At 48.0% G+C, this 15,939-nt stretch overlaps 1 protein-coding gene across 1 annotated transcript in view; it reads left to right on the forward strand.

The window, feature by feature from the left end:
* Positions 1 to 13,236: 13,236 nt before the first annotated feature.
* Positions 13,237 to 15,939, forward strand: part of SNTB1 (syntrophin beta 1) — a 119,038-nt gene continuing 116,335 nt past the window's right edge. The window contains exon 1 of the mRNA XM_067290205.1: positions 13,237 to 13,895. Coding sequence (XP_067146306.1) covers positions 13,367 to 13,895 — 529 coding nt within the window. The 5' untranslated portion in view covers positions 13,237 to 13,366. The remainder of the gene's footprint in view (positions 13,896 to 15,939) is intronic.

Here is a 15,939-nt window from a genome sequence, read left to right on the forward strand (position 1 = left end):
ACTTGAAGCTATTAAGGTCTGGCCTCCAGTTACTCTACCACTTGAGAGAACAAATCTGCCCAGAGATCCTAAAAGGAAAAAAAAGCAATAATCAGTCACCAAAATGAGTTAGGTTCCAAACAGAGTTTCAGCACTGATGAGAATGGGCTTTCATCATTTTTGGAAACTTCTCATTTCCAATTAGAGAATACAGCTGCTCGAATAGTGCCATGTCTGTTCAGCAAGTAGCAGGCACAACGCACAAGCACTTGAAGCATCAATAGGGGCCATTGTTCAGAAAATATTGCCTTTGGAATATTGTAGATGCTAATAGAATTAATTTCCCATTCATCTCTCACTGTGACACACTGTTTATTTTACTGCACTGTTTGAGTGAAAGCGCAGCCTCTCATGTTCGTGTAGATCTGGTATCACCTAACAAATGTCTGATTGTTTGCATTCGCTGTTCTTCCCTTCCTCCCCACAGAGCTTCTAAAGGGGATTTTGGTATAAACGAAACCCCTCCCCAAATTGCCATTTTCCTGCCACGAATGTTATATAAGGCCTATTTCCTCTTTATATTATTCTGTGCAAAGCCAATTATATTGCTGTTCTACTCAAGGAACAAAAGACACTTGTTTAGTTACAGAAGATAATCAAAAGAATATATTCTTTCAGGTGATGGCACGTTTCCACTGATCAGGTTTCTCCCATGAACGTTGTGTACTCCAGCTCTTGATACAAAAGAGAATAAAATGTCAGATCCCAGAAGAAGTTAATCACATTTGACTAACTACACTGTGTCCTGAATTACAAGTATCATGAAACAACATAAGTTGCTGAAACCAATATTCTTTGATCACTTCATTTCTTTTATAGCCTCAACCTTCCTGCTTTCCTATGGCACCTGTACTGATATAAAGCAGTTTTATCTATAACAAACAGAGTATCATTCTCTTATTGACAGCAAACATGCACCTCCGTTTTAATTAATTTGAGCGCTGCAGGATTTACAGTATAGAATTGTAGACACCACAAAGGAGGCTCCAGGCGTATGAAAATGAGTGTGTGTATGTGATAGAGGGCAGCAGGGAGGGCGAGAGGATAATTCTGTACTAAGCTACTATGACTCCTGCTTCTAACGCTACAGCTTTTTTAAATCCCTTTTTTTACAGGACTTGCATCAATCCCGTTATAGAGATGGGAATCCTACACTGGACTTCAGTGGGAGGTGGATTAGATCCAGATTCCTAAACTGTGTTGATGGACAATCAACATGGTTGTATCTATCTCTTATCCATTCCACAGCATTTGCTAAAAATAGGGAAGGCACAACTGATATGCACAGTGCAGTGTGCCCTGTTGACCTGCCGTCTGCAAAGAAAAACCTGACTGATGTGGGTTAGGAAAGCAAAGAAAGGAGATTTGTCTCCTTTCTGGTCCTATCTTCCCTTTGGCTAACGTAGAGTCACAAAATCACAGAACCATGTAGGAAGGGACCCCTGGAGGTCTCTAGTCCAGCCTCCTGCTCCAGGCAGGGTTAATGTCAGAGCAGGTTGCTCAGGGCCATGAACAGCTGAGTTTAGAATATCTCTAAAGATGGAGAGCCACAGCCCCTCTGGGCTCCTTAATATTTGACCACTCTTGCAGCAATTTTTTTCCCCTTATATTAAGTCAGAATTTCCAATGTTTCAAATTGTGGTTATTTCCACTCGTCCTGTCCCTGTGCACCTCTGAGAAGAGCCTAGCTCCATCTTGTCTGCACCCTCCCACTGGGTAGCTGCAGACAGCAGTGAAATCCCCATTAAGTCTTCTCCGGGTTGGACAAGCCCAGCTCTCCCAGCTTCTCCTCCCACACTGTGTGTTCCAGCCGCCGACCAATTTTGGGGACCCTCCGTGGGACCCGGTGCAGTCTGTCAATGTCTGTCTGGTTCTGGGGAGCTGACCCCAGGCACATCACTCCAGATGGGGTCCCCCAGGTGCTGAATCGAGGGGAGGAATCACCTCCCTCCTGCTAACTGCACTAGTGTTTGTTAAACTTCATAAGGCTCCTGTCCAAGTCCCTTTGAGCAGCAGCCCTGCCCTCCAGTCTATCGACTGCTTACCCACAAACTCACTGACAGAGCACTCTATCCCATCATCCAGGTTGTTAATAAAGGCATTAAACAGTATTGGTCCTGGTATTGATCCCTGAGGCATGCCACTAGTAACTGACTGCCAATTATTCCAGGCCACTGATCACTATCCAGCTAATTTTCCACTCACTTTATTACCCACTCATAGAGTCCCTTTCTCACCATTTTGGCTATTTTGGCTATGAGAAGATCATGGAAAACACAGAGAAACCTGCTGTCTGCAAAGAAGTATGGGAGAAAAAGATGAGTGATATGGGCTAGGAAAGCACGGAAAGGGAATTTGATTTCTTTATGATCCTACATTTCCTACTGCTAACCTCATCTGCTGGGCAGTGGCATTCCCTCCAAATGCTTCGTAGGAAGCCAGAGTAGCTTTTCAAGCAAATGAATACGAACTTTGAGTTTATTTTTCTATTCAGCAAAGCCTTTGAGAAGAATTCCAAAATTAGAAGAGAAGTGTGAATCCTGGAAGCCAGTATTTCTCTATCAGTGAGTCTCAACAAAAGCTGACCCTTTTTTGTCCAAAAATGTCAATGCACTAAGCCAAAAAATCAATGACAATTCACCACATCCAAAGCAGGGTTTCAAACACAATCTGAAAGTGATACAAGGTTCAGCATGTGGATTAGACTTGCAGCCCTGAGACAGGCTTGATGCCTGGACTCAGACCACCTACAAATATCTACTGTCTTTGTGGTAGACAACATTCAAGCCCTCCTAGGAAGGGCCTTGTGCATCTTGGCTGCCTGCTATTGCTGCAAGGGCAGATAAGGCACGTGGAGGTGGGCCTGCCAAGCACAACATGGCAAGGCCCATCATACTGAAGGAAAGTAAGATTAATGGATGTACTTACAGTCTCCCTTTCTTCCGTGCCTCCTCCTTTGAACACACTGAATAGGTTGCCTTGAAAACAATCCCCAAGGAACTCTTGTAGCAAAATGATGTAGACAGAAAATTTTGTCTTGAGTTTGCCACTAAAACTGATTTAAAAGACATCATAGAGGTGGTGTCTTGCTTCTAGGGTCTTTGGCACTGATCCTGGAGCCTTATTTGTGCCTTTGAAATAGTCCACCATGCCAGAACTTCTAGGCTACCTATAATGGAGCCAGAAGTCTTCTGTGGCAAGAGCTATGGAATTCAAGTTATAAGTGATAAAAGTTATAAGAATGAAATTCCAGTTTGTCCTATAGTGGTAACTGGAGTCTCTGGGTGTCAGGGCTGTGCCTGGGTGCACACCCAGCACACTTAGTCATTAATTACCTGGGTGGTCCTGGAGCTCACCAACTAGTCTCCACATAGGTGAGACAAGGGACTCATCTGAGACCAGGTGATTGACTGAACTCCCAGCCAGCCTCACAGCAAAGCCTTGGACTAATTGTTGCAGGAGCTCTCCAGGTGGGAATTTTGGACAGCCCAGGAGATTCCCCCAGACAACTCCTGCTGTGCCTAGAGCATTTGATAGGCACTATTTGTATGCATCAGTGAGTTCACATACAGGATTGGAGAATAGGGCCATCCCAGAGACTCTCCCAAGCAGATCCTGCTGCAGACTTGACTAAACTGTACATAGATAAGATACTTGTAAATAATCAGTGGAAACCATTCCTGCAGATGCAGAAATGGTCATGTAGGACAGTCTTCTGTACTTCATTAAGATATGAACAACTTAAGTGTCTCAAACTATGAACAAAACATCTCCTCACTATCTTAAGTTGCTCATAGTTGAAGATAATCCATAGGAATGGATCATACATGCACTGCAGTGGTTCGTGTAGGACTATGACCCAGCTGGATTACAGGAACTGAGCAGAACAGCAATTCGGGGAGTCTCATTGATCCATCTGAAGACATTGCTGTGAGGACTCTCACAGCAGAGACTCCCATTCCCACGTGCATTGTGACCAGATATCTTGTTTGAGAGATCTGACTTCCTACATGAGCATTACCCTGTCAAGACTCCAATAAATTTGATTTTTTTTTTTAAGAAACAAACACCATGCCCATGAGTGCAACAGATGTTGCACACTTGTGAAGACATGCAAAACTTGAAACCTTAGAGTGCTATAGTTATCTCCAACTAGACCCCCATGTCTGGCACTGCACCTGGGACGCCAGGAGCCCTGCAAATGCTAGTGGAGCATGAGCTCACAGAGCTTCCAACCTGTCTGCTGCAGGACACACAAAAACCTAGAAGTCCTGGAGCAGGCACCCAGGGCCTGTCACTGGGGCTATCTCGTAGCTACAAAACCTGGTGACCAGTTACAGCTGTTGAGAACTATAAATGTTCATGCTGATTTCACTGCTGCTGCTAGCAGTGGGCCTAGAGAGCTTCCTGGCAGTGGAAGAAGTTTGATGGTAGTATGGTATGAACAAAATGATAAAAAGAGAAGTCCTGCCACCAAAAAATCCTGGTTTTCAGGGAGCTCTAGGGTAGGAGAAAGCTATGAAAGACTCTCAGAGGTCAGACTTTTGACTTCTGTCTAACAAATGGACCTTCGTTTGGCTGCTAGTGGTGTGCATCCTGCCTCAGGCCTTCTCCAGGTGGGTATGCCACACTCCAGGGCTCCCCTCCACTGCACCGGCTCTGCGGCAGCACACGTGCCAGTACCCCATCGAGGGTGAAGCTCTTCTCCCTCCTGGTTCTCAGCTCTGTTAGTTGCGGTTCTCTACTTCTACCCTATCCCAGCCTTAAAACAACATTAGAGTCTGGATCAAAAAAAAAAAAAAAAAAGCTCATTCCCATAGGCTTATGCCACCACTATCTTCAAGAACGTAGTATTCTCTGGCCAAACATACACTCCAATTATACAGGCTTATCACTGCTATCATGAATGCATTTTTACTCTTATAATAAATGCACAGCAATCGTGCTTTTATTGTTTATGTTTTAATAATGGATTGCCACCCAGAAAAAAAAGAGAAACACTGCTGTAGGCAACTGGGAAGCTGTCCAGAGCCACCCTCCTGTGTGTTCTTGATGCTGGATTTCAGAGGCTCATGCTTGCTTGTCTCATTTCGAGTCTGGTAAGAAAGTTATTCTGTATTTGCATTAGCATAAAGGAGCATACTCTGCTACAATTACCCCTTTCTCCCCATGTGTTTTGTCTCATTACACGTGGCAGAATCAGATTCCGAGAGAAAGTGTACTTTACTAAATAACTGTGGTAACTATCCCACCACTTTTTAAAAACATTCTGCAGTTTCTAATGCTACTCCAACTGTAACAGCCCAATTTTGATTTATACCATATAAATACTCAATGCTTCCAATACAAACAACATTTGATAAACAATATCTTCCATTAACAGTGTGTTTCAGTGCAATATACCTAATATTACCTACCTAAAAGGCCAAACTTCTTTTACAAAGAGGCAAAAAAATCACCTTTACCATGACCCTAATTTTAAAAAGGACTTAGCCAATTCCACCCTGCCAGAAAATTATTCCAATTTATTAAATGTTACATGCTAAATATGATTTGTAATACTATAGGAAAAATATATATACATAAATATAAGCATAGGCATCTTGTTAATATGTTACGTGTATTAGTCATATACCAGGACATTAGTCATAAACACAGAACAAAAAGCCCCTACTGCTAAGAGCTTTGAATATAAGCAGAGGCAGATGCTGTGACAGTGGCAGTGGTGTGGGCCTACATAGGATGAGATAGAGACAGGACACAGAGATGGTCTGTTCCTTTATCACATACCCCAAACTGTGCACATTGTGAAAAGGCTAATGAGGATGTGGGTTGGCAGTGAGGAAGGTGAGGGCAGAGAGGAAGAGGCTACATCTGGAGGTTCCTGGATGCTCTGACTTTCCCACCTTCAAAATCCCCCCTGAAATGTCATTGTCTAGCTGATTTTCCATATTTCATAGCTCATATTCACATTTCCATTAAAGGAAGTTGAAATAATTTGTAAAGAAAGGCAGTATTATTGTGTCCACTAATGGGAAACTAAGGCACAAAAAGAGGATTTGTCCATGGCCACCCAGTCAGCCAATGGCTTTCCAGGGCTCATACATAAGAAAACACTGATGAAAAAAAACCAAACCATCCAGCAACAGCAACAGCTGTCTTTCTTAGGAAATTAGGCCCCTTTACTTGAGGAATCTTCCAGCCGGATGGGAGAAGTGCTAAAACATCTCTCCTAGGACCCAGCGTGCAACTGGTGGGGTTATCAAAGGATGCTGTAATGTCACATTACCAATTTCACTTAGATTTCAGCATCAAATACCTTCACAGCTTTTCAAAAATGGCACCTAAAGTAAATTAGGCTATGATTTGTAAACACGATGTTTTTACTTCTGATAAAAATCTCTGATTTAACTGAGAACGGAAAGATCTGTTTTAGAGTCTGAGTGAGGAATGGACCTATTTTGTGTGCGGGCTCTGCTTTTACACTGACTCACACACCTTCGCTGACTTGTTTGGGTCTGGCTCTACTTTTCTCTCAGATGATTCCTGCCCTTGCAAAGCTAACTCAGAAAGATTACTCTAAAATAAGAGCACATTTTCAGTGTTTCCCTCCTAGACTTGTGAGTCTCATAATTTGTTCTGGGGAAATAAGCACACTGTCATAATTCCCCCTGGATGTGATAGTTCCCCTTTTTAATTAACTATAGGCACTGTGGCTTTGTTTCTTATTTCTGGAGCACACAAGAAACATCCAGGAAACAAAAATACACTCAGGCTGATTCTCTTTTCTCTGACATCAGTCTTCCACTGCCCTCCCTGGACTTATGCCTGATTTACAGTGCTGCCAGAAGGGAACTAACAGCCATAATCTGAAGCAAAGAGGAAGAAGTGAACCTCTGCAGAACTCAAAAGTAAAACAAAAAGAATGTGGCAGTGCCACATATCTGCAAAAAATAATAATAAAAAAAATAATATTATAGAGGACCTGAAAATAAACAGTATTATTCCTAATACCCCAATGACATTAACATTGTACTCTCCCATTCCTTGGTGGAGAAGGCTTTCTGCGTGTCCATGCATGGTCTATGTAATACAAGTCATTTCTGGGTAAATCCACTATTTCCCCTCCAATGTAGTTCTGCTGTGCGATGGTGAGGAGCGAGATCCCAACTGCTGGTTTAAGGCTCGTGCTGTTTGCTCCAGCGCCGAGCTCAGAAGTATTGCCTTACCTCTTTGCTGTATCTTGCAATGGAGAAAAGGGAGTGAGGCATCTGCAGAAGCAGAGAGGATCCAGACATCCATCCTGCCTGGAGGCTGGAGCATCACTGTGCCACTCCCAGGTGGGCAGGTGGGAAAGGGAGGCTTGCCCGGAGAATCGCTCCTTACCTGGGGAATTTCCCCTGGACACCCAGGGAACTGAGCAACAGAGCCCTTCACCACCGGTGAACACCGGGACCATGCTGCTTCCTTCTCCCACAACGGATGCTGCTGCTCACTAGGGACAAACTTGTGCGGAAGTCGTATCCCAATCCAGCATCATCCTTTCAGGACCAATCTTGGAGATTTGCCTGTTTCAGAATTACAGACTCCTCTCTCTGTTTCTCTTCTGCCCTAGCAGGCCATCGTTATGTCCCACCGCTCTGCCAGGTTGATTTATGGCCCTGGGGGAGGCAAGGGAAGGGGAACAACCTTAGTTCACCTGTGCAAAGGGAAGGCTGGTGCCCAGGGCTACAGCAGCAGCAAACTAGCTTTTCTAGAAGCGCTCCTTCGCATAAAGGAAGCAAACATTTTTTGGCAACTGCACAGCACCACAGACTCTCCTGCAGCAGGGCAGCAGAAGATCCCAGAGTGGATGAAAGGCCTGGAGACCACGCTGCCTCGGCATGCTTCACAGTTGGCCTAGCGTGAGGGCAGCAAAAGCCACTGCGGGTGTCTCACAGTACCGCATGGGATTGGACAGGTCGGGGACATTGGGACGAAGCCTTTGGGTAGTGGGGTGAGAGCCCATGTGGCTGCATTGCACTTCTGCAACATTAAGAGCATAGGTGAAGAACAGGAAAGAACAAGATGGCAAAATGTTTTGGGATCACTGACACTCAACCAGCTTAACCTGTTTCTGATCAACAGCCAAATGGAGCTGAAACCTGTTGGATGAAATCTGGCATTCTGTCACCTTTTCTCCTCATTCTTTATTATTTGTTCAAGAGCTAGCTGCAAAATAAACCTCTGATCTTGGCATTTAAAACACCTTGAGCTTAGGTTTGGGGGGTGGGGGGAGACTGGTATGCAGGAAGTAAAAACTAATTCAAGAAACTGCAAAGTGAGAGAATCAAAGTAACTGAGAATTAAAAAGTTAAGAAACTAATGCACTGGAAGAGAGACCTGCAGAACAAGTGCAGAAACCCAGAAAGGAAAACACTACTTTGCTGTAGTGTCAGCACTGCAGTTATGAACCTTTATTTTTAGAACTGATTGTTTTCACTTCTTCCACAAAATTGCTTGACGCCAAGGCAAAATTTTCTAGGGCTCTGGGCTTTTTCCTGCCTCTTTTAACGCAAAAATATCATTCATTTTTAATGGGACAAGAGCCAGCCCCAGATCTGTGTGCACAAGAAACCTGAATGCTCTCTGGCACCTGCTTTTGTGTTCACTTGTGCCAGAGCTGGATGTGCAGAATAGCAACATGCTCATTTACAGCCTGGCCCATAACTTGCTAGCTGTAGGAACATTTTCTCAGTTTGCCTAGCTGACATGTGACTCAGGTAGGCGCATATACAAATTTCACACGCATACTTCTTTCATGTACGCACAAGTAGGTTCCTGCTTTGAAAAACTGAATCCAGAAAGTGCTTGCTGGCAGGCAACTTCGCATTCATTTTATTTTTTAATGCCATGATGTGCATAAAAACCTGGATAGCTTCAAACCAGGTGACTTCACATTCATTTCATTTTTTAATGCCATGATGTGCATAAAAACCTGGATAGCTTCAAACCAGGCGAAGAAAAACAATGTTTTCATAGTTTTGAAAATAAGCCATAATGCAACCTCCAGATTATGAAGGTCTTCAGGCATTCCTGACATCTTCATAACCCCAGCAGAGTCAATAAGTAATGACTGCCACACGCTGACTTAAAAGCCAACAGGCTCCCTCAGTGCTGAGGAAGGGCTGGATTGCTCAGAGGGGTTAAGAGGGTGCAAGGGCCCACTAGCAATGCCTCTGGCAAGAGGTGACCCAGGTCAAGCGAGAGATCCACCCCTCGGTGCAACGGGGACATCTGCATCATGGCTGGAGCCTGCCCTGCTGCATCCCAGAACGCAGAGGAGGGGTTTCCCTGGGGGAGTGAGGAGAACTAGTTTTGGCAGATTCCTCAGAAGGACTTACTTAAACTTGGCTCCTGTAATGTTTGGGATCACTGGAGGAACTGGACTCCATTCCAGCTCTCTCGTTACTTGTCAGGCTTCCAGCACTGGGCTTCCAGTGCTGTCCTTCCTTCCTGTCTAGATCCGTCTGTCAAACTGGTTGATGTCAGGGTAACAAGATGGGAACGTCATTATCCAGGCCTGATTTTGTCTAACCTCCATCATTCCTCCTGTTTCCAATTAAAAGGAAGTTCAGACGAGTTTTTTTTGAATAATTGTTGCTACACTGGCAACAGAAAAAGGAGGAACAGCAGCGCTATATGGGTTTGAATTGTCTTCCAAAAGTCCTACATGTGGCCTTGCAATGCTCTTGCTGTCAGAAGGTTGGTTTATTTACATAAGATGTGCACACTGACCTCTTTGCCTGAAAACAGGAGAAAACAAGAAGAGCAGACAGTGGCCTGACTTTCCATCTCCAATATGTCCCTCCAGCCAAAGCTGCTTCTGAAGAACTTCCTCAGTGTCACGCTCACAGCCATTTCTGCATTGCTTTTCCTGTATTTATTGTTCTCACGTACATGCACAAACCACTAACCCTTTCCCCTTGCTTCTGCAAACAGGGAGTTCCTCAGACACCATCACTTCGCTCATGACCTAGATTTACTTTGGTGCTCTTTGTCACTAGAGGTAGCTTCTGCATTTTCCAGCTGCCTCCCTCCTTCCACTTTGCTGAATTACTTCTTCCACCTAGCCCGTTGGCTTTAACTGAACCCACAGTTGTCTGTAGATCAAAGACTTATTCAACAGCAGCTATTAGCATTATCTGGCTTAACAATTTGTTTATATAGCACGAGTGAAAGGGGCCTTTATCTAGTTCAGGCTTTTATGTGCTGCTAAAATATAAATGGTAAAAGATGATTGTCTGACTTGCTTGAAAGGGTACACTTGTTACGGTAGACCCTTTCAAAAGGGCAGGTTATCTACAGCAACTTTTTCTAAGCTGTGCCCACAGCGGAAGGCTTTCTAGAGACTAGAGGCTGGAGCAGGGAAGGTGCTGAGCCCTCTGCTCTCCCCACTGCACACCCGGGCTCCCTCGCACATTGTCACAACCACCCTGAACACTCCAATTGCAGCAGGGTTATTTATGGTTTATGGCACATACACTACCTGCCAGAGAAGTTGTGGCTGAAACCAAGAGTTTGTGCCCTGTCATGCCCTGCCACCAGCTGGGCACCTGCACTGGAGTTTGCCGTAGCAGTTTTCTCTGTTGCAAACCTGACAACTCAATAGCTGCACTCCTGATTAAATACCCGTTTTTATCTTCTGCTCCTGCTCCTGCTGCATTAACCTGTATTTCAGAAGTGATTCTTCTAGATGTGATTAACAGACCTGAGACAGGGCCGAGGATAACAATGTTGGCAGGGATACAAGGGCAGAAGTCTTGACAAGCCTCTTCCTTCTTCCCCTTAGCTCAGCGGCCACAGCTTTGGGGTACACACAAATAGGAGCCAGCACCCCTCAGGACAGAGAAACGAAAACATCAGGTATCAAGGACTGTAGCCTGTCTCCAGGCTGGGAGACAAGCGGGGAGACCGTTTGCCTTGGGACTGTACCACAGCATTCCTTGCACTATCTTCTTTTTACTTTTATTTTTTAAATTACAATGTCACCTCTACTTTCCTACAGCTCCAAGGTGGGGAGGAGGGGGAAGGAGGAGGCAATGAAGATTGCTATAAAGACTCTTCATATCAGGCACTAACACCTCGGATGTTGGCCCTGGGAAACTTTATTATTTACCTCCGCAGGACTGGGAAAGGAAAATAGCTGGAAAAGCACAGATCTCAGTGACACACAGTGAATTGTCTATACAACACTGTTCCACGGGAACCCCACAGGAAAACCAGAGATGCTCAGCAAACAGGAGCCAGCTGCATCGTATACTGACAGAAAAGTGCAAAGCATTAAAAATTTCCTTTCCATTCTGCATTACTTTTTTATAACAGGACAGAAACCATCTGAACATTTTTTCTTGTAAATTTTCTGGAATGACTTTAAAAAATACATAGAGACACATTTCCATTAGCAGCAGCATTGATTTGTTAGTAATACATTAAGAAAAAATATAAAATAATGGGTAAGAGCTAATCCCTTGGGAAACAGAAATGCCTGATTTTGTAACCTGGCCTGGTCACACAGAGCTGCAGAGGAATTTGAGTGCTATGATAGTCGGCACTGCAACACCTAATTTTTGCATGCCTTTCCTTTTCTCCCCATCCTTGCTCTTAGCTAACTGAAGCTGCTGGAACCGAATAAGCACATTAATTCTCTGAGCCTGGCACCTTGGAATGGGATTAAAAAAAACACCCAGGAAGCTGCACAGAAGCTACTTTAGCTAGTAGGAGATGCTGGAGAACAGGGTGTGTTACAGCCTATTGCTTTCTTAGGGCTTAGATATCTTATTCAGGTTTAACGGGACACTCTGGATTCACAGCCCTGAATACTTAATTATAGCTTTTCCACCTTGCATTAATTAACATGAGAAATTAAGAGACCTGTCTTCCCTCTGCTCTTTCTCCACCCACCCGTTATCCTTGAATAACCCACGGCCGCGGGTTAGCGCTCTGCTTTGACGCCAGTTTGCATTCCTGCTGGGGGTGAGGCTGCCGATGAAGGACAGCGGCCCCCATCCACCGGCTTTTGCGGGGAAGGGGAACACATATCGCATGGTCCAATAGACCCTACTAAAGCGAGGCAAGATCGCCAGGGCCATAGGCAGTATGCAGATCCTTTGCTCAGCCCCGTTAACCTGAGGCACTTTGAAGTGTACCCAGAAGCAAAACCGCAGTGCCAGAAATGAATGACACCGCTCCAGAGAGGAGCAAGATGCTGCATTTTGGGACCCACGTGCCCCGAGGAGCATGTTGGGAGAGTTAATATTAACAGGAGCTGTACTCCCCCCACACTGTTCACCCTACCCCCAAGGCCCCCAAAGTGTTGGTCCCCCACACCCTGAACGGTGAAGAGCTGCTGCTGGTTTCAGCCCAGCTCGCGAATGAAGCCGGAGCCACTCTACCGAACCAGCGGTTCAGGAGCTATGCGGGGACCACGGAGTGGCACCGCTGTGGGGACAGTGACCCCCGGGCTGCTCCAGACCTGCAGTGAGGCAGTCCTGTCCTTCCTAGTGCCCAGGTTGGAGCCTGAGCCCCACACCGGCACACAAACTGCTTCCTGGGAGGATGGGGAATGCGGGACTGCGAAGTGGGAAACGCAGCCTGCCTAGGCCTTAAAACCCAGTCACAAAAGGGTGAAGAAAACAGCCTCAAAATGTACAAAAACACCCTTGACAGTCATTCGCTGCCTTCGTCCTACACTGTTCCGTGCGTGCAGGGGCGACACTTTGGGGGGGTAGGGTAGGGGGCACAGCGAGGGGGTGGTACAGCTCCCATTGCCTTTGTCCTTCACTACCTTCATCCTTCGTTCTCGTAGGACGTGGCAACAACTTTCAATCTGCTTTGACACAACTAAAATTTAGAGGCTATTTGTGTCACCTATTTGCGTCAATCCCCTTATTTCAAAGAGATTTTAAAAAATTGCTTCTTCGCACAGGGGAAAACAAACTCGCATTTTATAAAGCAAAGCCTTCTCTGCCAACAGCACCTCACCTGCAGAGAGCGAAGAGCAGGGTGACGCGTGCTCTGCCCTTCCCTCGCACACTCGCGCACGCGGGCAGCGGGCGGCGCCGCCAGGTGCGTCCGCCCCGGCGCGGCCCGAGGGGGCGGCCGCCCGCTCCGCCCCGCCCCGCCCCGCCCCGCTCGGCCGCGGCAGGCAGGCAGGCAGGGAGGCAGGCAGGGAGGCAGGCAGGCAGGCAGGGAGGGATCGCGGGTCCCGCCCGCCGCCGCCGCCCCGCGGGTGAAGTCCGGGGCGCCGCGGGGCCGCCGTGCTCGCCGCTTCCAGCATGCTCCAAAGATGGCGGTAGCGGCGGCGGCGGCGGCGGCGGGCGGCGGCGGGCGGGCGCAGCGCAGCGGCTGGCTGGAAGTTTTGGTGCGGGAGCGCTGGCACAAAGTGCTCGCCAACTTGGGCGGCGAGGCGCTGGTGCTGAGCGGCGAGGAGCGCCCCGACGGCGCGGCGCACAACGGGCTGGGCGGCGATGGGGCGGCGGCGAGCCGCGGGGCCGAGGGCGGCGGCGGCGGCTCCGTGCGCACCGCCTTCACCGACCGCCCCGAGCAGGTGCCCGAGGCCGTCTCCAACAAGAAGCGGTGCGTGAAGGTGCTGAAGCAGGAGCTGGGCGGGCTGGGCATCAGCATCAAGGGGGGCAAGGAGAACAAGATGCCCATCCTCATCAGCAAGATCTTCAAGGGGCTGGCGGCCGACCAGACCCAGGCCCTCTACGTGGGCGATGCCATCCTGGCCGTCAACGGCACCGACCTGCGCGATGCCACCCACGACGAGGCGGTGCAGGCGCTCAAGCGGGCCGGCAAGGAGGTGCTGCTGGAAGGTAGGGGCCGGGCCGCCCTCCCGCCCCCCCGGGGGGAGGCTTTCGGGGCAGCTGCCGCGCGGGGACGGGGGGGGGGTGGGTGTGCAGAGATGCCGCCCGGCGCGGGGCCGCTTCTTCGCCGGCTGTCGTTCCCGCGACGGGAGTTTATCCCCCCCGCCGCCACCCCGATCCCAAGCTGCGCGGGGATCCCCGACGACGCGTGTTCAGCGTTTAGCCCCTCGTTTAGGGGAGCTCCCCGCCCCGCCGGGCAGCCGGGCGTTAGCTGTCGTCCTCAAGCCGGCGGGCGGTGCGTCCCGTCCGTGCGGGGCCGCAGGACGCCCCGGGCCGCCCCGTCCGTGCGGGGCCGCGGCTCCCCGCCGGGTCGGCTCCGCGCTGCGACCGCGCCACATCCCTGCAGAGCGGAGCATTTCGTCTCGCTGCTGCAGGGCGACAAGGGGGAGTTTTGCGAGAAGTCGCTGGAGGAAGCGATCGCGGAGCACACGCTGCTGTACGCGGAGGAGGCGCGGAGGGACGGTGCCCCCCAAGCAGAGGTGCCGGGGCCCGGAGCGGTCACCACCAGCACAAGGCTCCCCAGGACACCGAGTTCGCGGGGGGAGAGGCGTTCACGTGCTTTTAATCGTCGTCTTTTCGCACGGATTAATTTGGTTGCTAGACCTCAGAGAATGAGCAGCTTCAAAAACGCCCTTGGCGTATTTGATACAGCGATTGCATCTTTGCCCAGGAGTTCACTTCCGCGGGGTGGCCGGCAGTGGGGCGCGCTACGTGCCTTGCCCTGTGCCAGCCGCCTTCGCCCCGGACCCCAGGCGCTGCTGGCTGATCAGTCCCGCAGCCCTTTGGGTCCCGCGTGTTTTTGTCTCCTGGGGCACCGAGGATCTTTTGCTCTAATCCTGAGGAGCAAAGGGAAGCATTGCTGCAGGTCACTGAGACACACTTGAAGATTAGCTGTGAGCAACCAACTCCAGCATGAAGCTAGGCAAAAAGCTCGAGAATAAGTTCTGTGCAGTAAAGCGAGTGCAAGAGAGACAGTTTTGCCCAGGTCTGCAGTAGTGTATATTGAGAAACTATTTGGTGTTGTCCACATTGCTGTGAAAACTGCCAAGGAGGTGTTGCCCCAGAGGGACTTGGCATGCTGTGGGCCGTTGCCTCCCCGTTCTCCGGGGTCCTGTGCAGCTCGTATAACCCAGCTGCGTTTCTTCTTCAGCAAAACCGCTTATGGAGATACCTGCAAGGTCTTAATGTAAACTTCTCTCCAAGGCCTGAATTGGGGCTATTTCATCTAAATTCTCTCTTTGGTTTGTTTACACAACATAAGGGCTTCCTAGGGTGCAGACCAGACAGAAGCTGACCTTCGCTGTGATCTAGTCAGTAATGTATATACTGCTTGCAAAACTCTCTCCTTCTGTGAAGTGCATGCAGTAATGCCACCTGAACACACTGCTGCTGTCCGAGTCTTTTAAAAGACTCAGTTTTGTTCCCTGTAGGAGCGAAGATCAAGTAGTTTCAGCATGGGCTCTTAGCACCCTCCTCTCCGCTGCTTTTACCCATGCAGCTGTTTTCTCAGATTTCTTTGCTCTGTGGAGGCGTAGGCTGATGTGCTTCAGTGGTTGTTTCTGCAATACAATAGTTGGAATTGTTAATTTGTAAATCCAGAGCAATTTCAGTAGTCATCCTTCTGTATAGTTAAAATATTCTCACACTGTAATCTGTATTTTTCCTGGCTTTCTCTTGCTATTTTAGCAGTGTAACCAAAATCAGAACTGTCCACGGTGTTGCCCCAGGAGGTGCTATTCAGTTCAGCAGGGAATCTCTCTACATGAATGGCTTGTGTAAACAGGCCATTTAAAACAATTCTCTGAGATTCAATTTCCCACTTTGAAGCTCTTTCTTCAGTAACGGTCTAAAATGGTCTTTTTATTACCAAAGGAAGGAAAATCAAAAAGTTTTTTTTTTCCTTTAAAGTGTAGGAGGGAGAGCCTTGTGTCAGACCTCGTGATTAGACTGGTTTTCCTTTCCTTCCAGACAATAGGAATTTTGCTATTTCCTG

This window comes from Apteryx mantelli, chromosome 2 (genome assembly GCF_036417845.1).
Source record: "Apteryx mantelli isolate bAptMan1 chromosome 2, bAptMan1.hap1, whole genome shotgun sequence".
Lineage (NCBI taxonomy): Eukaryota > Metazoa > Chordata > Aves > Apterygiformes > Apterygidae > Apteryx > Apteryx mantelli.